Consider the following 25,230-nt stretch of genomic DNA (forward strand, 5'->3'; position numbering starts at 1 on the left):
TTCAGAAGGAGGAAGTGAAGGGGAAATGGGTGTGGACATTAATATTTTTCTTAACAAATTTTATGGAACTAGAGACAACTCTTCAAAACCTAGGAACATGTGTACAAGTTTGATAAAAAAAATTTAAAAATAGAAAAGTAGCACCGTGGAAAACTGCAGCTCAGTATGTATCTAGCTTCTTTTTCTGTGCATTCACACATCATTTTTTAGGGGAAAATTTTTTTAACAAAACATTTTTACTGCAAAATTTATTGAAGATTGATTAGGAAGCTTTATGTTGTTATATAATAGAAATTTATATGTAAATATAAGGTTTTAGAATGTGAAAGTAAAAATTATAGTGGAAAGGATGAATAATTTAACAGTATTAGATTAACTGATGATGCTATTCTGAAGAAAAATTAACTTAGATTGACACCAAATATTAAAAAGAGCTAAACAAGGAAAAATATTTAAGTAGGTGACTGAGATATTACATAAAGCATTCATATTAATTGTTGGGAGAAAAGCACGGTAAGACCTGAATATATGAGTAAACAATACTAAAGGAATACATAAAGGCAGTGTGTACAAACCTGAAATGTTCAGGCTCTTTTAGTAACCACATTTCTTTTAAAGTCTGAAACTCAGTGTCAGTGAGTCATTATTGAGACTTATATGAACATTTTTGCGCTATAAATGGTTTATAATGTTTTTGGAAAGCCATTTGATTTTAATGTATATGATATATAGTGTACATATATATGTGTGCCTATATATAAAACCAAACCAAACCTATTGCTGCCTAGTCGATTCCAACTCATAGTGACTCCATAGGACAGAGTAGAACTGCTCCATAGGGCTTCCAAGGAGTGCCAGGTGAATTTGAACTGTGTACCTTTTGTTTAGCAGCCATAGATAGCTCTTAACCGCTATGCTACCAGGGTTTCCGTGTGTGTGTGTGTGTGTGTGTATTTTTTTCTATAAATATATATATATATATATATCAAGAAAAATCTATTGCCGTGCAGTCAGTTCCAACTCATAGCAACCCTATAGGACAGAGTGGAACTACCCCACAGGGTTTCCGAGGCTGTAATTTAAAGGAGCAGATCACCAGAGCTTTTCTTCCGTAGGCGGCTGGTGGGTTCAAACTGGCAACCTTTCAGTTAGCAGCCAAGTGCATACCTTCTTTGATTCAGTAGTCCTGTGTGCTTTGCTTATTTTGACAAGGAGTGGGGGAAAAAGTGTGTGTGTGTGTATAACCCATTGCCTGTGCCATTGAGATGATTCCCACTCATAGCAACCCTATAGGACAGAGTAGAACTGCCCCATATGGTTTCCAAGGAGCGCCTGGTGGAATTGAACTGCCAACCTTTTGGTTAGCAGCCGTAGCTCTTAACCGCTACACCACCACGGTTTCCATGTGTGTATAGTAGCATTTTTCAAATTTGGAATATTCTAATACCCAAAATGATAAAACCACCCACAGAATGATTAATTGTAATATACAGCTTGAAGGAATATATCACACTCCCGCCTCCTTAGAATGAATGTCAATCAGCCATGCAGCAAAGTTCTTTCACAGAAGGGAAGCCAAGCACAGACTGGGTGGTCTTTTTCAGTGTTGGAGGGGAAAGCTGTGGGGGCTCTGTTAGGATGTATCTCTGTATTTTCTCATTCTACTTTGAAAACACAAACCCTATGAAAGAGATACCTAACCTTTTTTGTTGTGACACTACTAACATATCAAGCTCTTTTTTTCCTCAAGTATGGTACTTAATGCCATCTTTTATAATAGAGGAAGTAACTGTGTCTTAGAAGTAGGTGAACTGAGTTTGACCTTTGCCTGCCTGTATGAATTAACACATGCCAAATATGAGGGGTCTGTACTGTGCTTGTAGTTCTCTACTTTGTAAGGATTTAAAGTGACTCAACCTTGATGAATGAGAAAGGCATCAAACAAAACTCCAAATGGTTTGATTTTTATTCTATTTTTATCTTATTTACTGCTTCTTCCTGAAAAGATAGATTAGAAAATCTTATTAAGACCCTGTAGACCCTAGTTAGGATTTTGGTCTTTAAGTTTGTTGGGATGGATGACTTTGGAGGTCTTCAACAGAATGGTGACATGATCTGACTTCATATTTTTAGAAGGATCACAGTGATGACTGTGTGGAGAATAAACTATGTGTGGGAAGGAGAGGGTGGAAATAGAGGAAGCAGGGACACTAGGAGACTATTACATATTATAGTATAGTCTGTATGAGAGATTGTGGTGGTTCGGAATAGAATGTTAGCTGTGGAGATGATAAAAAGGTCAGATGCATGTTGTATTTTTTAGAGCTAGCAGGATATGTGGATCCACTGAAGTGGTATATGAGAAGAGAGAAGTTAAGTCTGGTTCTGGAGTTTTAGGTTTGAACAGTTAGGTGACAGGAAGTTCCGTTTGCTGGGAATACCCTGGGAGGACCTTTTTTTTGGTGGGGGGATGAGTGGAAATTAGCATTTATTTTGGTTATATTATGGTTGAGATATCTGTTAGACAGCTTAGTGGAGATGTTGAATTTAACTCTTTCAGAGGACAACTGGAAACCCTGGTGGCGTAGTGGTTAAGAGCTGGACGCTAACCAAAAGGTCATCAGTTCGAATCTACCAGGCTCTCGTTGGAAACCCTAAAGGGGCAGTTGTACTCTGTCCTATAGGGTCACTATGAGTCAGAATCAACTCGATAGCAGTGGATTTTGCGGGGTTTGGAGGTCAAATGAGATCATGGGGCTGGAGATACGTACATTTGGGAGTCATTAGAGTATAGATGCTACTTGATGACATCACTTAGGGAAGAGTGATAGTAGATAGAGAAATGAGAGGATTGAGCCGTTGGGCTCATCAACACGTGGAGGTATGCAAAAAGAGGAGACTGCATTAAAGGTTATTGGCAATTGCGATAGGAGGATGTAATATCCCAGAAGTTAAGTGAGAAGAAAGGGATTCAAGAAGGGATTCAAAAAGGGATTCAGCAATGTCAGATGCTTCCAGGAAATGGAATCAAATAAGACATGATAATTGTCAGTATTTGGCTTGCTAAATCTTGCTCATCCTGCCTTTGCAGTAGCTCTCAAATTAATACATACCTTTGGAAACGCTGGTGGCAAAGTGGCTAAGTGCTCCAGCTGCTGACCAAAACCTTGGCAGTTCAAATCCACCAGGTGCTCCTTGGAAACTCTATGGGGCAGTTCTACTCTGTCTTATAGGGTCTCCATGAGTCGGAATCAGCTAGACGGCAATGGGTTTTTGTTTTCTGTTTTTTTTTCATTTCTTACCAACAAACACTATCAATCGGGTTTTTATTACCCTTTTTCCTATTTTATTTCCCCCTTTTGAATAGTTTTTTCTCTCCCCAATTACAATAGAAAATACATGCTCATTGTTGAAAATTTGGAAAACACGGAGAGAAGGATAAAGATTTAAAAACAAAACTCTTTCCCCTAGAAATAATTACTGATAATATTCCGATGCATTTTTTCTGTTCCTTTTTTATCTATACATCTTTGTAATGCATATATTATGTATATGCTTTTATATGGAAACCCTGATGGCATAGTGGTTAAGAGTTCAGTGCTAAACAAAAGGTCGGCAGTTCAAATCCACCAGGTGCTCCTTGGAAACCCTGTGGAGCACTTCTACTCTGTCCTGTAGTGTAGCTATGAGTCGGAATCAACTTGAGGGCAACGGGTTTGGTTTGGGTGTTAACAACAGTAGCAGCAACATGCTTTTATATAAAATTGAGAGTAAAAGTAGCTTTAAATTTTGTTTTTTAAAACGAACATGGTAGAAATGTTAAATGTCTGTGGCAACTTAAATATTCCATCATAGTATTCCAACTGAATTCCTTCACCTGTTTTTTCCCTAATTATGTCTTAAATGAATCCTGATTAATATTCTCTAAATAATACATGCTTATAGTAAGAAATTTAGAAAATATAAAAAGGTATAATCTTAATATTTTTTAGAGAATAATTACTGTTATAATTTTCACCTATTTCCTACTGATCATTTTTTTTCTCTTTGTCTAAATGTGCGTACACTCACATTTCATTTGTTTGTTTGCTTATTACTAACAAGCAACACTGTTTTCTGGCCAGTAGTTTCTTCATAATGTTTTTTGCCTGTTCCTTCTTGTTCTACCTTGGTCAAATTGTATGAGCAGTTTTGTGGTTTTGTTTGTTAGATTGATCTCCAAAAAGATCATACAATTTGATCTTTTTGTTTTGTTCTCTTTAAAGTTTAAGATAGACAACTATCTTGTTGAACTCTTTTAATTGAAGTTCTTAGATACAAAATGAGGACTAGATAACTTCTTGAGGTACTTTATGTAGGATGAAGATATTAACATTTGTATAGTACTGTAAGTGTGTTTATAGTACAAGCTCTCATTTGATCCTCACAACAGCCCTGTGAAATAGATAGGACAGATATTGTTATTTACATTTCGGAGATTAAAAAACTGATAGAATAAGTGACTTGGCCAAGTTTTATTTAACTGCCATAACAGGGATTTGAATCAAGGACTTCTGGTCAGAATAATTACGTTCTTTTTACAAGATTTCATACTGTTGTGCTTTTAGATTTGCTTATAAATGTTGGCTAGCTAGTGGCATTTGTTTTATACAGAAATAAATCCAATGACAGTATAAGTAGTGTTTACAGGTCTCTAAATCTCCTACTCCTCTCCCATGCCCCCTGCCCTAAATAAGTGACTGTCTCACCTTTAACTCAAAGAAGGTATTTCAATTATATAGCTATATTAAACACATACCATTTTTCTCAGCATTTTGGGGGAGAGAGGAATAACATTATGGCTTTCACCTTTTTTTGTGCTACCACTCAGAAGTACATCTCAATTGTTTACTCTCACATGTAGCATGAAGTCTCTAAGTAGTAGGATCCCTATTTGAACTAGAATTTTTTCGTCCTAGCATGAACCTCGCTAGCATCATAAACTTTGCAAGATGTTAAACTCTTTTGTAATCCTGTAACTAAAATTGGTATAATTGAGTAATCCAGATATGGTCACCTGCAACGTTCACAAAAAGACAGTGAGTGATAAGTAAGACTGAGAGTTGAAGTCAGTCTAACCAAGAAAGGTAATTGCTAACCTTTTCTTCAACTAGCTACCTCATGAGATAGAAGATAGTAAAACTAATTGATTTGGGAGCTTGGTGGTGGCAGTATCACATATGTTAGAAATAGATAATAGATTTTCAGGACAATGCATTTATTACATTAAAATGATCTCTCATATATTCTATACCACCTTTAAATACTTAAAATTCCCCCAAGTATTTTCAAAAGTTAATTTTTTATTGTTTTTGTTTTTTCTAGTTGTTGGTCTTGACGATATTATGGATGAAGGAGTTGTTAAAGAAAGTGGCAATGATACCATTGATGAAGAAGAACTGATTTTACCTAACAGGAATTTGAGGGACAAAGTAGAAGAAAATTCAGTAAGATCACCAAGAAAATCACCTCGTTTAATGGCACAAGGTAATCCCTCCTAAGAGGTCCAGCTAGAAAATTTTAGAGGTAGGGACAGATGTGTTAGGTTCTAAGCTTGCTGAGCAGAAATCTTATTTTCTTGTTATTTGCTAGTCTGAGCATTTTTGATAGTAATCTGTTTTGAGATTATACCTTGGCATAGTTAATTTCAAAATTTTTATTGAAATTAAACATTTATATAGTTTAAAGATTTGACTACTTCTGTAAGATTTGTTAAGAAAAACATCAATTTTCAGTACGTACTACCCCCCCACCCATTTTCCCTATCTAAGAGGAAATTACTGTTACATCTTCCAGCCCTTTTTTTTTTTCTATTTGTATTTACCTCCATATTTCTAAGTAAATGTACATATTGCCACTGTTTTATTATTCTGGATAAGAACTTAGCATGACTTCTTCCTCTTGTCCTAATTATACAAAAGTACATTTTCTCATCTTCCAGTACAGGCCATTCCCTGATTATGAGTGTTCGGCTTACGTACAACCCATAGTTTTGAACCAATCTCTGTTAAGCGTATTATATTAAAAATTGAGGTACATGCAATGGTTCATAATAACAAACGGGTGCTACTTTGCGACATGCATCAAAACATTATTACTGTATTACGTTAAAGATGTTTTAGCGTACCTGGAAGTGTTTCTTTAATGTTTTTTTTATGTATACAAAGAAAGGTACACTATAGACTGTATAGTAAGACAAACATTTGACTGACGTTAGATATGAACCGTACTTAACAGTTTGACTTAAATACAAATTTGACTAAAAGACAGGCTTAGGAATGGAACTCATTTGTAATCCAGGGACTGCCTGTATATAGTTTTGTTAGATGAGTAGTAATTATTTATATTATGACTATATGCTATTAGAAATGATTCCTTTAATGAACCGTCTTTTTCCTGTAGTACTTTTTGCTTTTCTGATTTAATAATTGCTTTTGGTTTTCATTTGCTTAGTTTTCTATATATGTACTAGTAATTACGCCTCAACTGCTTTGCCAGTTATCTAAATCTTCTCTGAAGGTGTTTATGCATATCAGTTATTCCATCAATTTCATTTCACGGAAGAGGTCTCTCTCGGAGCCTTCTGATTCTCTCCAGTGTGGATTGGTGGTGGCCTAATAAGCCTGATACGTAGCTGCTATCCAGGGATCTCCCTTTACCATTCTTCTGAGGAGCCTGTGCTTTGTGTTTTGTTATATTTCCTATTTCTACTTTATTGGTTTAACTCCTTCATTTTGATGGCACACCTCCTCCATTAGCTTCTTGAGGAAAAGGGCCATGGACATACATTTTTTAATCTTTGCATATCTACATATGTATTTAATCTGTCCCAACACTGGAATCATGGTCTGGTTGGACATAGAACTCAAGATTGGAAATAATTTTCATTCAGAAATTTGAAGGTGGCGTACCACTTTCTTCTAACTTTGGTGCCTGATTCCTCCTTTTTCTTGTTATGTTCCATGTTTTTTTTCTGGAAGTTTGTGGTTTCATTCCCTGTAGCTCTGGTGTTTTGATAGTTCATGATAATATGTCTTGGTGTGGGTATATTTTGTGTATTGACCTGGGTACTCAGTAGTCCATTAAGTCTGAAAACTTACTGTTACTATTCAATTCTGGGAAAATTTTTTGAATTAGTTCGTTGATTCCCCTCCTTGGTTTTTCATCTTTTGCTTTCAGAAACTCCTGTTATTCAAATATTAGCTAACGTGGACTGCCCTCCCATTTTCTTCATTTGTCTATTTTGCAGCTCTCTTTTTGCTCTACCTGTTGAAACTTTCTCATCTTTGTTCTCCAACCTTTCTGTCAGGTTTTGCATTTCTAATTTATAGGTGTTCTTTTTTGTTTTTGGAAGTAGTGTTTTCTTGTAGCATCCTGTTGTTGTTTCACGGATGTAATATCTTCTCTTGTTTTTTAAGATGCTCATATTTTAAAAGTTTTTCTCTCCTTTCAAAGTTTCTGTTTCCTCCATGTTGCACTTTTTTTGTTTTTTTTTTTTAATTGTTTTCCTGGGTTCCATCTTTCATGTTAAATATTTCCTAAAATGTCTGATTCATTGTTGTTAGCTCATGTTTAAGGGTAAGGACTAAAACTATTTGGAATCTCTAAGTGTGTTGGGCTTTGTCAGCTGTGAACTTGACAGTATGGTGATCTGGCTGCACTGTGTTTTGGAGGAACCTCTGATGTCAGGAATTAGGTTATTCCCCTTAGATTCATTAGAATGCTTTTAAACGAGCAGTGAATTACTTATTCTGAGGAAAGCTGTCTAGGGGCATCTCGGCTGTCACCACATACAAATTCACTTAATCTCACAAGTTTCAGTATGCTTTACTGCCATTCTTAGCTGTGTCTGATGTTCCCTAATCTAGAAACCCTGTGTTACTCTTTATGGAGAGTAAGCCTCCAGTCTTGGGTTAGGACTAGGGAAGGAACGTTGTTCAACAGGTGGAGTGGGCAAGAGGGATTTAGGGATCTAACTGTTCTTTAAATAACTGTCAACCCATCCTCATTTTAACCACCTGCCTTCATCCCCACTTTAGAAGCATTTGGGGCCACCGTTTCTCAAGTCTTAATGAAGATTTGGGGGTGCTAATGGTGTTGGTTCTTGCTAACATTGCCTGCTTAGTGTTTGTCTCATTTGGGTCTCCTGTATCTCTTATTTCTTGATGATTTTTTATTTGACTTCGAAAATTTGTCACTTTTTTCTCTTGTTCTTTTTGGAAAATATGTCTTTTCAAAAAAGATACCTTTACTGTAGCTTTAGTGGGGTTTTTAGAAATGGAAAACTTAGATGCATTTGGTACCTGCTTGTGACTTTGAAAAATGAAAAGAATAGAGTGAACATTGTAGACAGATAATGATAATTTTGAACCTATGTAGTCAGGCTTCAAACTAATGCAGTTAATATTTAGAAGAGAAAAGGTGATTTTATCCTCTGTTTAATAAATTAATTAAAATTGGAAAAAACAGTTGAATATGCTATAATTTGTCATTTTAGCAGCCACATAGGTAATGGGTGTTAAATGCTCTTCAGTTGTTTTTTTTCAGGGCACATGAATAAAGTAGAGTTGTGAATTACTGCATGCTGTCTTCAAAGCTTTAAAAATCATCTAAATATTGAAAACAAACCTTCATTTAGATCTTAGTTATTTAAAAAATGTTATTATTCTGTATCTGAGCATGTTGTAAACAGTTCATAAATCACTAAATAATTTTAAAAAGCTGTTGAGTACTTACCTAGTGGCCATATACTGGGCTAAGTCCTGGGGGAGTTAGAATGGGTCCCTAAGATTAGGACAACCATATAACTTATTGTCCAGACTGTGACACTTTTGAGAGCAAAAGGGCAGGCTATTAATTAGGACTTCAAGCATTACCTGGGACTTTTCCAGACAAACCAAGACGCATGGCACCTTAATTTTCCCATAATAATAAATGACAAACCAGGGAAATGTTCTTAATTTTGAACATAGAATAGAGTTTTGCGTTGACAGGTGGGGGTCTGAACTTTTTTTTTTATTCGTAGTCTCAAATGTAGAATTGATTCAGAGATGTCGGAAGTGCATAGCCTTGAAACAACTTCATATTTTTTAATTTAGCGTGCACACAGTTTTTCTATTTAGAATTACTCAGCTCTGTTTTTTTTCGCTCTGTGTTTTTCCTTCCCCTGGAGTATATATCAGGGTACAGAAAGGAAGAAAAGTACATTTAATAGGCTCTTTGTAAGGAGCACTGTTAAAAGTGGGAAGTTTACTTAAATTATTTCCGTATCTTTCCTTGTTTTAAAGCTTTTTAGTTGTATATTTATTTATTTATGATAATTTGTATGTGATAGTCTAGTGTATACATCATTTTTTCTTTTTGAGGAATAATTTGAATGTTAAAATGGTGATAGAAATGAAGCATATTCATAAAGTAATTAGAGTTCTTTTGAAGCTGTACCTATAAAGTTACGCAGATCCGGTTTATGATAGGGGGTTTTAGTTTAGATTTTGTGGGTACCTGAATTTGTTTGGTTTTATGTATTTGGCAATATTTAATGTCTAAAACTTGTATGGCAGTCTTGTTTAAGACTGGCATTAATGGTAACCCAAAAAAAAAGTGTAAAGGAAGTTAATTTCACTCATTTTATGACACCAGCGCTCCTTATAAATAATAGACTTGGATGAAAACTTACTTGTTTTTTAGTAAAATATAATATCAGTCTGGGTTTTATAGAGGTTTTTTTTTCCCCCTACAGCATTCAGAGAACTTTGATAAATACAAAATTTAACATATACATGTCAGTCACCATCAGGAGTGATTCAGTACATTTTCATTGAAATGAGCGAAATATATTTTATAGCTTAGAATAAAGAAGTGATATGCTGTAATTTGTATTGAAATAAAAACATATGGCAAAATAGCTAAGTTGTTTTTATTTATTTTTTTTTCCTTATGATAGAGCAAGTAAGAAGTTTGCGACAAAGCACTATTGCCAAGCGTTCAAATGCAGCACCTTTAAGTAGCACAAAAAAAGCATCTGGGAAGACTGTATCTGCCCCTAAAGCAGGGTTAAGACAACCAGAAAGATGTCAGATTAAAGAAGAAGTTTGTGCATTACTGAAACCCGAGTACCATAAAGAGAGCAGAAGGAGCAGCCGACATATTGGACAGATCGAAGCAGTGCCAGAAGAGTCAGTATCTTCAGGTCATTCTTCAGCGTCATCTTGTCTTGAGATGAAGGATGAAGCTGAACTAGGTTCTAAGCATGAGTGTAATAATCAGGGGGAAGCAAATATGCCATCTCATGAATTAAGTTGTCCACTTCTTCCAGAGACTTGTGTCAGTATTGAAGAAAAGAAAAATGAAGCTCTGATGGAATGTAAAATCAAGACTGTTAGTAGCCCATTGTTTAAGTTTTCAGATAAAGAAGAGCATGAACAAAATGATTCCATTTCAGATAAAAGGGATAAGACTGTTGTTGATGAAATGAGGGCAAAGGGAAAAATTGAACAAGAATCAAAGGGGACAGTAAAACTATCCAATGAGGGTGACCAAGTTGTTGAGGAGCCTGGATCTTCCGCTGTTCTCTCTGGTGATACTGCTTGTACAAATGCAAATAAGACAGAAAAGAACCTTGAAGGTTTGTCTACTTCTGTTGGTGAGGCAACTGAATGCAATTTGGAATTGAAGAATACCATGGAAGTTACTGATACAGCTAAGAACTCTCTTCTAAGAAATAAAATAGAACCATTGGGTTATTGTAAAGACACAGAGTCTAGTGATAAGCAGTTGCAGAGTACCGAATTTAATAAACCAGACTTAGAGATTGTTAGTACTACTGATTTTGAGCCAGAAAGTAATATTTTAGAAAGTGCTATTCGTGATGCTTCTGATCAGAATGCAAACCAGCATGTTGAAAGTATTAAAACAGAGCCCCACGAAGCAGCGGACCTTCAGGCTGGTAGAAACAGCCAGTCAAGTAGTGTTTCTTGTTCAGAGACAAAAAGCATGAAATCCAAACATTCGAAACCTGCAATTCATCCTAAGCAAAACGTGACCACAGATACTCCCAAGAAAATTATTGCAGCAAAGCACGAAGTACTGCATAACAAAAACAAGGTTAATGTTAAAAGTGTGAAACGAAATGCTGATGAACCAGAATCTCAGCAAAATTTTCATAGGCCAGTCAAAGTGCGAAAAAAACAAGTCGATAAAGATTTAAAGATCCAGAGTAGTAACTCTGGGGTTAAATCTGCGAAGAGTCAAACTCATTTGTTATTTAAAAAAACATCACAGGATCAAAACTTACTACAGATCTCTAAACCCTTGCCACATTCTTTGACTGATAAGCCTCATGGTTATCCTGCTTGCTCTAAAGAACCTAATCCTCCAGCACAAAGTGGACATTTACTACATTCCAGCCAGAAGCAGTGCCATAAGCCCCAGCAGCAGGCCCCCACAATGAAAACCAATAGTCATGTGAAAGAAGAGCTTGAACATGCAGGTATAGAGCATTTTAAGGAGGAGGATAAACTGAGACTAAAAAAAACTGAGAAGAACCTACAACCCCGCCAAAGAAGAAGCAGCAAAAGTTTTTCTTTAGATGAGCCACCATTGTTCATTCCAGACAACATAGCTACTGTAAAAAGAGAAGGCTCAGATCATAGCTCCTCATTTGAAAACAAATATGTGTGGACTCCCAGCAAGCAGTGTGGTTTTTGCAAAAAACCGCATGGCAACAGGTGTGTGTGTGTGTATGTGTAATGTGTGTATATTTAAGAGAAATTCCTTTTTGGGGGTGGGGTTAATGTGAGAACGGTTTTACACACAAAAATAAATTATGTAACATACAAAGACTTTTGCAAAAACAAATCCCACTGGATCAATCCTGGATAAATGATAGAAAGACGGAGCCATCGAATTGACAAATACATCATTGTAGAACATTTTACAAAACATAGTTTGACCATTAGCTGGTATATATGGAAGTGTTCGTCATTGTAATCAATTAGGGAGTGTAATTTTGTCATTGCATCTGAAAAAACAAGAACAAACTTCCTACTACACAAAAAAATGTTATAGTTTCATGGGTCTGTAAGTTATATATCATTTTATTTGGCTTGAAAAGAACGAGTAATAAAGTGTGAAGGTCATAATGAAAATTCTATTTTTCTTTTGAAGGCTTTTTTTTTTTTTGGTAAAATGAAATACATTTATTGTGACTCAGTGCTATTACTTCACAGCTATCAAACTTGACCTTGGAATTTAATAGCCAATTGTTAGATTACCCAAGTGAAATTTGTATGTAACGTGGAACAGAGTGAAAAATGTGTTTATTTTTGAATGTGTACTTATTTGAAGAATTTCTTGTGAATTCTAACCTTTTAAAATTTTAGAAGTAATTTTAATAGTGTCCTTCATCATTTTTTCCTTAGGATTCAGTGTTTTGTAGTTTCTGACACTGTTTCCTTCACTTCCTCTTCCCCAGTGTATTTTATGTTTATTTGCAGGTGAAGTGGAATTTGCAGCTACAAAATTATCAGATTGCTGTTGGAGCTTCTATCAACACTGATATGATAAAAGAACATTATAACATATACACTCTAATACTGTTCTTATTCATGAAAATACATGATATAGTGACTTCTTCAACTACCATCAGATTACATGAAAATGAAACTTTAGGGAAGGACAGTTGAGTAAAGTGTGCTGTAGAACATTCATTTGGTGGTGGAGCTGTGGCTGGGTGAATGGGTGGGAGATGTTGGGGGCTATTCTGTTAAAAATAACCTAGGTTTTATGTCAAAGAGTTTCTTTATTTGTGATTCATAAATTTTTAGTAAAAAAATTTAACATGCCGATTATGTGTAGTCTTATTTTCAGTGTCAGAGGTTTCTTTATAATATATCCCAATTTTTAAAAAGTATGATTTGTTGGAATATAGTGCTATGCTACATTTGCTCTCACTTGTATAATACTTAAGACTTTTGATTTAAAACAGCTTATTTAAATATTCTAACGTGGGGCCTGGCCTAAGACAATTAAGGGTTGAGGTGCTTTTTAATGCTCCTTTAAGTCAGCCCTTTTCTCTTTGCCAGAGTCTTTTAAAAACCATCGCACTGATATTTGATCAGAGAAATGGACCAAATGGACCAAATGGACCAGAGCCTTAAAGGGAATGAGCTACTAAAATTAAACTGGTATAGAGTTGGAAGCCATGTTAAGTATTATACTGTAGCTTTTTATGTAGATAGACTTGTATTCTGATTGCCCAGTCTTTCAGGGTTTTGCCCAGGCTTTTAAATGACAACTGTCACTTTACCAACATCAATAATTTTCCTAAAATGAAGATTAGGTGTTACGTCCTTGTCTTTTACCTAGTGCCTTCTTTTGGATCTACTCTATAAAATCTGTAGTTTCTTTGATCCAGCCTGGAAAATGATTTAGAATGTTAGGTGTGTAGGAAATTTCATTTCACCCTGTGTAATTGATCTGGGAAAGATATAATATTGGAAATGGTCAATTTTGGAAGCAGCATTTAAGATTACTTCAATTTTGTGAAGAGAGAAGCCTAAGTAATTGCTTTTTCTTTACGTATTAACTATCCATCACTACTTCTTTGATACGTTGTTCTTGTATATACATTGAATTTACTAAAAAAAAAAAAAAAAATGTGCTTGACGTACAGCACAGGGCTTTTCTATTTTAATCCATGTATATGAATATGAATTTATAGGAAGGGAATGTCTGGAAATAATTTTCATCCTTTCATGCAGTAGCCAAACTGAAAGCTATTCGTTGGTGTGACATATTTCCTAGCACTTGTGACAGCTTTGCTTCTGAAAAGCTGTTTAACTTTCCAGCATTTTACGTGTATTGCAATTGTGAGGTTAGCTTCCTTGTATGTGCTTCCAGTTGAAAATTATGTTTTGTAACAATAGATTTAGTCATAGCTTGACCACATGTGATACTTAACCATAAGCGGATATGTACATACCATGAAAGACAGTAGGTATTGACTTTCATAATTTACATGTCATGCTGTTTTTGCCTGTTTATTTTCTTGATTTCAGCTTTACAATGAAGTTATATTAGCTGTTTTAAAAAAAAAACAGACCATTTAATACTCAATCTTTTTTTTTTTTTAAATATAATTTTTGCACTTTTTCAAAACATAAGGCAGTTGGCATTTTGGAAGGAAGAAGTCTTAGCCTTTCCATAAAGTTCCTGTTATTTCTCTACCTTTCCAAAAGACCTTTGTATCTTTCGTTTGCAATACGATTTCTTGACCTAGTTGTAAAAGAATAGCATATTGAATGACGTTAACAAAACAAAATACACCTCCCTAGCAAAATGGATTCATAGTTTTATACTCAAACAAGAATCCCTTTTCTGAGAAGGAAATTTCTAGAATAATGATTCTGGTTTTTCTCAGCATTTGAAGAGTTTTGTGGCAAATATTTTTCTTTGTGGGTTTAGATGATTAGTAACGCTAAGACAATTTAATGTTTCTGTGGAATACAGTCCTTTCATCAGAAAAAAGTGAGTACGTATACATTTGCAATAACATGGGCCTGTACTGTCACTTAAAGGGAACATCAAAATTGAAGGTAATCTTGTAACCGCTACAGTGTCAGCCTACAGCATGAATCGCTAAAAATAGGAATTCTCAATGTTGTCTCTAGCTTACTTTGAAGAAATTGAAAATTTTCTAAGAATATTTTTTGGCTCATGCAAAGTTAAGATTAGAATTTTAAACTAGTTTTTCATGGTCTTAGGTCAAGATTTTTATTTTATGTATGAACACAAGACAACATAAATGTTAAACTTTTCAATTAGCTGATTCATACTGCTCTTTCAATTGATCAAGAGCTAAAGTCCACACAACATAGATTTTTAGTAAAAAAAATTTAACATGGAGATTATCTGTAGCCTTTTCCTTAAATGATTTTTGCTTGTTCGTAATGAGAAAACAAGGTAGAAAGCGGGAGAGTAATTGTGTTAGCTGTGTGGCCCATATGTTTTTAAAGTATGAGAAAAAAACATGAAAGAAAATTGTCTTTTTGTGATAGGCCATCTTTTAACATGATTTATTAAGTTCATATTACTATTCAGTTTTAGATCTAAAAATGATCCATATTCACATCAGTTGCATGTTTAAGGTGGAATACATCACCTAGGATGTGTGGAAAATTTTTATTATCAATACCCTTTTTTCTTGATTTCTCAGAAAATTTTGTTTACCTTAATCTCTTACATGAAATCTAAACTATATGAAGGTGAATCTGTAAATGGTTCTAGAATTTGCTTTTCAGACCCTTCCAGTTTTGCTCGAGACATTTCCAAAATAAAGTTGAAATGCATGGTGAAATAATTACTTGATAAAATTCACAATCATAAAACCACTCTTCCCCTGTCAGATAAAAATCTGAAAAGTCCTTAAGATGTCCTTTATAATTTGACATTTGGATTTGGATTTGGGGCAAAAGTATAGTTGGTATAGGTTTTTAATTAAACAATTCCTTACTGAGACTATGTCAGACTTGATTTGAAGAAATGATAATGTGGCCTTGATTAGGGAGGTAAGGGGAAATCACTATTAACTTTCTTTCAGTATTTCAAGGACATTCAAATTAGACAGTTCCTTTCAAAAAAGCAGTTCTTGCTGCTTTGCAACCGGAAATGGGAGCACTTTAAGCACTGATTTAGTCAAACCTTTTATTTTTCTGTTGGCTGGAAGATACGTATCATCGAAACATGAAGCCATCAAAAATCTCTGCAAACCTTGAGAAATCATTTCTGTCTTATGAACAAATAATACATTGAAAGTTTATTAGGCTTTTAAGTCCAAAATATTTTCTAGTTTTTGGACATAGGCTGAGCTTTTTTTTAACCAAATAAGTCAGTGGGAAGATGAGGGTTTAAAAAGAGAGCAATTGTGTGTATCAAGAAGTCAGGTCTCCTTAATGCACAGAAATAGTTTGATACACAATAGAAAAGCACCAGAGAAGAAATTACTGCTATTCGGTAGTGGAGTGTTGGGTATGCCTTTTTTAAAGCACCCTTTAAGGATTGAAACTCAGTATTCTAATTTTTATAGTTCCACTATTAAAGAGATGATCTCTGGTATATTTAGGGAGTGTGGACCACATCACTCAGTGTATTACCATTAACATCCATCTTCCTACGGGACCACAGGTTTTTAAAGAATTTTGATGCTTATGCAGTATCTAAATCAGTAACACAAAGTCTCCTTTAGATTATTAAGGAATATATATACCTAAACCCTTCTATCTCAATCTTTTTAACATACCATGAGTTGCTAACCCAAAGATGGAAAAATGAGGATGGTAAACATTTTCATTTCAAATGAGCTTTGTAGTTTTCCTAACAGAGGGTTTAAAAGTATATTAAAAAAAAATTCTCAGATTACCATTTTATATTACCTGATTTGCCATTCAAAAGTACTTGCAGATAACCTAAGAAAAACTTTCTAGGGTCATAAATCTTGTGTCTTTCTACTATTGCTGTTGGTTAGTGGAGTTAATTCTTAGATAAAATGCAGTAAGGAGAAATTTTTTTTATAGGGTTCAGTTTTTACTAAATTAAAAAAATTCAACCTGAATATTAATATCTTCATGTTAAAGAATTATACCAATCTTTATTTGGAAAAACAAGTTTATTATCTAAAACCCATGGGTAGTGGTAAGAAGTCCTTCACACTCAAAAGTACATCAGAAGAGTCTTTAGTTGAATCTGTGTGAATTCCTGAATCAGAATATTTTTATCTTAAAGAATAGTTATGTAGTTGTTTAATAAGCAGTTTATTAGTTTTTAAGTTACTTTTTTTATTGTTGCTATTTTTTGGATTTTTTTATTATTTAAAATGACCTTTATTGTATAAACAGTTCTCCCCCCATTTTATGTATGATTTCAGGTCTGTGTGGAAATGTAGCTGTAACTTTGATGAATTGTCTGTTCAGATTATCACAGAGAGCTTCTCAGTGGAGAAATATTATTCTATATTTTGGTCATTATCTTTTATCTTTGTGAGATTTTGTTTGATTTTTTTCCCTGTATTATTTATTCATACCAGAGGGGAAATATTTAAAATTTTAAAGGTTCTATTTGTATAAAATATTCTTTTCATTGAAAACTTGATTTTTGTTGGACTTATGGAATGAGGAAACTTGGAGAACATGTAGAGTATCTCAGAAAATCAAGTACTGGAAATTTTATTTAGATGTACTTTTGACATGGGCTTTATAAAGCTGTATCAAGTCAAAGTTTCTTTTTATCCCCCTCCAGGTTTATGGTTGGCTGTGGGAGATGTGACGACTGGTTTCATGGTGATTGTGTTGGGTTAAGTCTTTCCCAAGCACAGCAAATGGGAGAGGAAGACAAAGAATATGTGTGTGTGAAATGTTGTGCTGAAGAAGATAAAAAGACTGAAATATTAGATCCAGATATTTTGGAAAATCAAGCTAAAGTTGAAATTCATAGTGAAGATAAAACAATGGAGTGTGAAAAGCTTGGGTTATCAAAGCACACACCAACAAATGAAAAAAGCAAGTATGTAGATGATACAGTGAAGCACAAGGTCAAAATTTTAAAACGGGTAAGCTCATGAATACATTATTTTATTATTTAAGAACTTTATATAGACTGAGAATTTTGAAAATTTTCTTTAGGTTTCAGTGTTCCACTGTACATTTTAGAATTTATTTTTCCATAAAAATGCACGGATTTTTATTTAAAATTGGTAATCCTGGCAAAACTGGGTGGTGACATATTTGGAATACTCAGGTCTTATTTCTTGTTTTGTGCTATTTTAATTTCTAGTTTGTTACTTGATTTTCTGTGTGTAAGATGTGTGTGATCTTGTGGTCTTAAGTATAAATTGTATATGCTGGTAAGTTTTTCAAAAAGTTTTTGACTGGTAAATCTCTACCAATTCTTAACCCATTTGGCCTTATTACTTTGAAGGGGAATAGTCATTTTCTCTGTGTAAGGAAAAGTAATTCTTTGGACACTTGTTCCAGTATTTGCCTTGAGCCTTCACCTCATTATTTTTTCTTAAGATATGGGCTCTTAAAGTTGTCAGTTTTCTCTGGTTTTGTACTTCTAACTACTTTTTTCTGAATAGAAATTTCAAGATACTTAGTTTCAAATAGGAGAAAGGTATAAAGGATGAACATTTTATGGCACCAAAATTTCTTTATTTTCATGTCTACCTTTTATTATCTACGATTTTTATGATCATTGCTTTGTTTTCCTTGTCTAGGTCAGGTTGATTATAACGATTAGTGCTAGAGAGGAAACACAATGATAACAAATGTATGTGAATATGCAAGCATTGTAGTCCAAAAGACAACATGAATTTCAAAGTTCAAAGGAACTTTGGAACTCTTTTTGGTCTAACATTCTGATTCATTAATATCCTGTAGAATATATCTAGTAACTGATGACCTAGATTCTGTTGGAAAACCAATGCAGGGGAATACGTACATCTTAATTTTCAAGCAGCTAATTGTTGGAAAGTTCTTCAGTTTGACCTAAAATTTGCATACCTGAAAACTTTTTAGATGTCTGAAGTCTCCCAAATAAATAGGTGAGGTAATTGAGATTAAAGACCATGACCGTGTAGTCTCCATTATTTAAAAACTCAGCTCTTTGAGACACTCTTTACTTGAAAAACCTTCTGGATTAAACTCCAGTTTGCCAAAATCCTTGTGGCATCCAACATTTTCTGTCTTCCGAGAGTTTTTGAAGATCTGTCCTTTTGATATTTGCTATTGCTACAGATGTGTCCTTTTTTTGTTGTGTGTGTGTGCTTTAGGTGAAAGTTTACAGCACTAGTTTCTTATTGAAAAATTTATACACAAATTGTTCTGTGACATTGGTTGCAATCCCCGCAATGTGTGAGCACTCTCCCGCTTTCCCTTTACACCCCAAGTTCCCTGTATCCATTTGTCAAGGTTTCATGTCCCTTCCTGCCTTCTCATCTTTCCTTTTGCCAGGTATTATACATTAGGTCTTCTCTACTTGATTGAACTAAGAAAGAAGCATGTTCCTCGCATGTTTTATTGTTTGTTTTATAGTCCTGTCTAATTTTTGGCTGAAAGGTGGACTTTGGGAGTGGCTTCAGTTCCGAGTTAACAGGGGGTCCGGGGGCCATAGTTTCGGGAGTCCCTCCAGAATCTACCAGACCAGTAAGTGTGGTCTTTCTTGTGAATTTCAGTTTTGCTCTGCATTTTTTCCCTATTCTCTCTGGAACCCTCTGTTGTGAGTCCTGTCAGATCAGTTGGTGGTGACAACCAGGCACCATCTAGTTCCTCCAGGCTCAGGTTGGTGGAGGCTGTGGTTCATGTGGTCCTTTAGTCCTTTGGACTGATATTTTCCTTGTGTCCTTGGTTTCCTTCATTCTTCTTTGCTTTAGACATGACGGGACCAATAGAGGTATTTTAGATGGCTTCGCACAAGCTGTTAAGACCCTGGACACTATTCACCAAAGTAGGATGTAGAATATCTTCTTTATGAACTATGTTATACCAGTTGACCTAGATGTCCCCCGAGACTGAGATGATCATGTGATTATTTTCCTTTGTTCTGTTTATTAGTGAATCACATTCATTGATTTTCTAATCCTGAACCATCCTCACATACCTGGTACGAAATTCACTTGGTCATGGTGTATTTTAGTTTTTTGATATGATGCCAAATTCTGTTGGATAGAATTTTGTTGCAAATTTTTGCATCTATATTTGTGAGAGATGTTGGTCTATAATTTTCTTTTTTTGTGGTGCCTTTGCCTGGCTTTGGTATCAGGGTTAGGCTGGCTTCATAGAATGAATTTGGGAGTTTTCCTCTCTTTTCTATGCTCTGAAATCGTTTGAGTGGTACTGGTGAAACCTCTATTGAATGTTTGGTAGAATTCTCCAGTGAAGCCGTGTGATCCAGGGCTTTTTTATTGTTGTTGTTGGGAGTTTCTTTATTACCTCTTAAATCTCTTCTCATGTTATGTTAAGTTTTCTATCTCAGTTTGTGTTAATTTAGGTAGGTAGTGTGTTTCTAGAAACTTGTCCATTTCCTCTAGGTTCTCAAATTTGTTGGAGTACAGTTTTTCATAGTATTCTGTTATGATCATTTTTATTTTATTGGGGTCTGTTGTAATGTCCCCGTCTCATTTCTTACATAGGTTATTTGGTTTCTCTCCTGTTTTTCTTTTGTCAGTTTGGCCAGTGTTTTGTACATGTTGTTGATTATTTCTATTGTTTTTCTCTTCTCTATTTCATTTATTTCTGCTCTGATCTTTATTATTTCCTTTCTTCTATGGCTGTGGGCTTCTTTTGCCATTCTCTTTCTATTTGTTTGAGTTGTAGGGCTAACATTTTGATTTTGGCTTGTTTTTCTTTTTTGATGTGTGCTTTTAATTGCTATAAGTTGACCTCTGAGTACTGCTTTTGCTGTGTCCCCAATGTTTTGGTATGATATGTTGCCTTTCTTATTTGAATCTAAAAATTTTTTCGTTCCATCTTTGATTTCTTTTATTACCCAGTTGTTTTAAAGCAAGGTGTTATTCAGTTCCATGTAATTGATTTTTTTTCCTTCATCTTCCTGGTTACTGATTTCTACTTTTATGATGTGATCAGAGAAAATACTTCGTATAATTTTGATGTTTTGGATTTTATTGAGGGTTGCTCTGTGGCCTGAAATGTGGTCTGTGCTGGAGACTGTTCTGTGTGCATTGGAAAAGAATGTATACTTTGCTGTTGTTGGGTGCAGAGTTCTGTATATATCTATGAGGTAAAAATTGTTTGATTTTGGCCTTTAGATCTTCTGTATCTTTTGTTGAGTTGTCCATTACTGAAAGTGGTGTGTTGAAGTCTCCTACTATTATTATGAAACTGTCTGTTTCTCTTTTAAGTGTTGTTAGAGTTTGTTTTGTGCGTTTTGGAACCTTGTTGTTGAGTGAGTAGATATTTATTAAGGTTATATTCTTCTTGATGGATTGTTCCTTTCATCATTATGTCCTTCCTTGATTTTTATGGTTCATTTTGCCTTAGTCTACTTTATTTGAGATTACTATTGCTACCCCTATCCTTTTTTGGTTACTGTTTGCTTGATACATTTTTTCCTACCCTTTGATTTTTAACATTTATGTCTTTGTGGCTAAGATGTGTCCCTCTTAGAGAGCATATTGATGGGTCATGGTTTTTTTTTTAAATCCATTCTGCCAGTCTCTGTTTCTTTACAGACACATTTAAGCCGTTTACATTTAGTGTGATTATTGATAGGTGTGAGTTTATTGCTGTCATGTGCTTTTTTGTTTTTGTGATTCTAACATTTTCTGTGTTCCTCTTTCTCTCCTGTGCTGAGTTCCTTTTGTTTGTGGGTTATTTTCTTTTGTTATTAAAGATTTTGTGTTTATTGAGACTGTATGTTTTTCTTTTTTTTTCATTCTGATGAGTAGATTTGTTAGCATTCTTTGTGGTTTTCTTGAAATTTACCCCTAGCTTCCTAAGTTTGAACCAGTCTTTTCTTGATAGTCCCTTGACTTCCTCTCCATTTGAAAGTTATATACCTGTGCTGTTTATTCCCTTGTGTATTTTTTATGTTGTTGTCATTTACATATTGATGTCACTGTTTACCTGTTTCAGATCTTTTAGCTCTCTTACTATTTAGAGTTCTTTACCTAGGTTGGCATCTGGTTGATACTGTCCTGTATTGTAGACTCCAGTTCTTGTTTGATATTGTATGTTGTCTAACCGAAGTACTCCCTTTAATATTTCTTGTAAGTTTGGCTTGGTTTTTACAAATTCCCTTAATTTCTGTTTATCAGCAAACGTCCTAATTTCACCAATGCAATTGAGAAAGAGTTTTGCAGGATATATTATTCTTGGTTGGCAGTTTTCCATCAGGTTTTTATGTATATCATCCCATTGCCTTATTGCTCGCATGGTTTCTGCTGGTAATAATAGGTTAGTCTTATTGTTTCCCCTTTGTAAATGACTTTTGGTTTTTCTTGAGCTGCTCTCAGTATTTTTTCTTTGTCTTTGGTTTTGGCAAGTGTGATTATGATGTGTCTTGGTGACTTTCTTTTAGGATCTATCCTATATGGCTTTCATTGAGCTTCTTGGATGGTCAGCTTTTCTTCTTTTGTGAAATTTGAATTTTCTGCCAGCAAATCTTCAACAGTCTTTTCTGTGTTTTCCATTTTCTCCCCTGTTCTGGAACTCCTATTATGCACACATTTTTGCTGCTCCTTGTGTCTCATATAATTCTTAGGTTTTCTTCATTTTTTTTTCATTCTTTTGTCTGATTTTTCCTCAAAATGGAATCCATGGATTTGTCTTCAGTCTCACTGATTTTTGTCTGCCATTGTCCCAAATTTGCTCCTAAAACCTATTGAGTTGTCCATTTCTTGAAATTTTGTTGTGTATCTTTTAGATTTCTACTTGCTGTTTTTGTATGATTTCTAATTGTTTATTCATTTTGATGCTTTGTTCTTGTATTATTTTCTTGATTTCTTCTATTTTTTGTTATTCTTGATTTTGGCCATTTTTTTTTTTTTTTTAGTTTTTTCTGTGTTCATTGTATGATTTTTTTTTTTTTTGGTTTGTCTGAATTTTCCTTGATCTCTTTATCTCTTTTTAATAAACCCATTGCCATTGAGTCATTTACAACTCATAGTGGCCCTATATGACAGAGTAGAACTGCACCATACAGTTTCCAAGGAGTGCCTGGTAGATTCGAACTACCGACCTTTTTGCTTAGGAGCCATAGCTCTTAATCACTCCACCACCAAGGTTTTTTCTTTATCTCTTAGAGAGGCTTAAATATAAAAGAACAGGACAAGATGGCTCCAATAAGTAACCAAAATAAAGAAACACATGATTTTCTGGTACAAGAAAAAGCAGTAAAACTACCTGATATGGAATTCAAAAGTCTAATATTTAAGGGTTTTCATCTCTTGGAGAGCTTTAAGTATTAGACTTTAAATTCCATATCAGATAGTTTTACTGCCTTTTCTTATATCAGAATGTCGTGTTTCTTTATTTTAGTTACTTGCTGGAGCCATCTTATCTTGCTTTTTTATATTTTTTGATATTGTCTGCTGTCTCCAAGACATTAAGGTACTATTTTCTGTTTATTGATTTTGTGTGTGTGTTTTTCATCGTGCTTCTTTGCTTTGATATATCAAGGTGGGTGGGCCAGGCATGCTTTGCTATTTGCCTCTCTGTGTGCACGACTCTCACTACCTTGTCTGGGTGGGTAGCGCAGCAGCTGGCAGGACCAGCCCACTTTGCTGTGTACTGGTTTGACAAAGTGGCTGAGGGTGGACCGGGGTGGTTGCTGTCTGCCTCCTAGCGTTGGTCCAGTGATGTGGGAGCATTCACAGCCCCTCGTCAGAGAGGTGGGGGTGTTGGACAAGGAGTGGTACTGGCTTGCTTCCCTCCATTGAGCAGCTGGCCAAGTGGCAGGAGGGAGGGGATGTGAGAACCCGGTGTGGTGGCAGGCCTGAGCTAAGGATGCTCTAGCTGTGGCGGTACTGTGAGGGCCATCAGGAAGGGAAGGAGGGGTGGTATATGGGGTTAGGTAAGGTAAACAAAGAAGAGAAAGAAAAAAAGAATAGCTGGTGTGTTGGGGCAGGGCAGACATGGGGACCAGTGCAAGGGAGGATGATGTGCTGTAAGGGGTAGGTGGGAGGGAGAAAGAAAGGCAAAAAAGGGAAAGAAAAATTAAAGGTACAGTGGGATGTGGCAGTGGGGGTGGATCAGACTCAGGGTGGCAGTGGGCTACTGGCTCTTTAGCCACAGTGGTGTGGCATGGCCCTGCAGAAAGAGATAGAGGTGGCGTGTGGGTGGATGTAGGTGAGAGGGAGAAAGAGAAGGAAGAAAGGGAGGAAGAAGAATGGTGTGGTGGGAGCCAGCGGGGGCAGGGTGGGCCCAGGTTGGCAGTGTGCCGGTAGTTCTCAATCCGCAGGGTGTGACGTGGCTTGGCAAGAGGGGTAGATGTGGCATACAGGGCTAGGTGGTAGGTAAAAAGAAAAGGAAGAAAGGGGGGAAAATGACAAGGTGGGATCTGGTAGTTGAGGGTGTGGAGTACCTGTGGTGGCAGCGGGCCAGTAGCTGTCTACCAATGGTGGTATGGCAAGGCTCAGTGAGAATCGATAGAGGTGGCTTATGTGACTAGGTGGGGCAGAGAAAGAAAAGGAAGAACAGGGAAACAGAATAAAAGAGGGCAATGGGAGCCAACAGGTGGGGGGTGGGGTAGACCTGGGGTGTTGATGGGCTAGTGGCTCTCTAGAGGTGATGTGGTGTGGCCCTGTGGGAAGGGGTAGACGTGGGGTATCAGGGTAGGTGGGAGGGCAAAAGAAAAGGAGGAAAGGGGAAATAAATGGCACAGCTGGAGCCTGGTGGGTGCGAGAAGTGGGGATCCATGCTGACTTTGGGCCATTAGCTCTCTACCCACAGTAGTGCAGTGCAGTATAGCCTGGCAGGAAGGGGTAGAGGTGTACTGTATGGGACTGGGTGGACAGGAGAAAGAAAAGGAAGTAAGGTAAAAAAAAAAAATTGGTGTGGTAGGAGCTAGCAGGTGTGTGAGGGGCAGACATGGGGTAGTGGCGGGCAGGTAGCTCTCTACCTGAGCAGTACCATATTGCCTGCCTCAAAGGGGTGAGGGTGGCATATGGGGCTAGGTGGGAGGGGAAAAAATGGCATGACAAGAGCCAGCGGGTAGGGGTGGGGGTGAGGCAGAAGCGAGGGTAATCGCAGGCCAATGCTGAGCGGCACAGCGTGGCCCATCAGGAAGTGCTGGGGGTATGTATGGGACAGAAGGGTCAGAGGGGAAAGCTTGTTTTTCTGATTACTAGGTGCTCTGTCTCCTGTTGGGAGCTCCATGGAGTTGCGTTCTCGTACTCCCTGTCCAGAGTTGTTTCTGACTGGGCTCCCAGGTTGCAAAGCTGTGCTGTATTAGTTGACAGGTGACCTTTACCCTGTATCTCTCCTCTTTCTGTTTCTGTTCAGTTTCTTCTGCCATTTGGTGTTTGATCTAGTTCTTTATTCCTTCATTTGATGCTTAGGGTTTCAGGGTTGACGTTTCTGCTTGTTTCACTTATTTTTTTCAGGCTCTTTGCTGCAGGGGGACAGCATGATATGTCTGTCTAGGGTGCCGTGTTGGCTCCACCCTATATCTGTTTTGATT

The 25,230-nt window shown here is 36.0% G+C and overlaps 1 protein-coding gene across 5 annotated transcripts in view; it reads left to right on the forward strand.

The window, feature by feature from the left end:
• Nucleotides 1-25,230, forward strand: part of PHF3 (PHD finger protein 3) — a 97,004-nt gene that overhangs the window by 48,259 nt on the left and 23,515 nt on the right. For all 5 annotated transcript variants that reach the window (XM_064287752.1, XM_064287764.1, XM_064287745.1 and 2 more), the window contains 3 exons: nt 5,365-5,526; nt 9,983-11,765; nt 17,332-17,641. In XM_064287752.1, coding sequence (XP_064143822.1) covers nt 5,365-5,526; nt 9,983-11,765; nt 17,332-17,641 — 2,255 coding nt within the window. The remainder of the gene's footprint in view (nt 1-5,364; nt 5,527-9,982; nt 11,766-17,331; nt 17,642-25,230) is intronic.

This window comes from Loxodonta africana, chromosome 1 (assembly GCF_030014295.1).
Source record: "Loxodonta africana isolate mLoxAfr1 chromosome 1, mLoxAfr1.hap2, whole genome shotgun sequence".
NCBI lineage: Eukaryota > Metazoa > Chordata > Mammalia > Proboscidea > Elephantidae > Loxodonta > Loxodonta africana.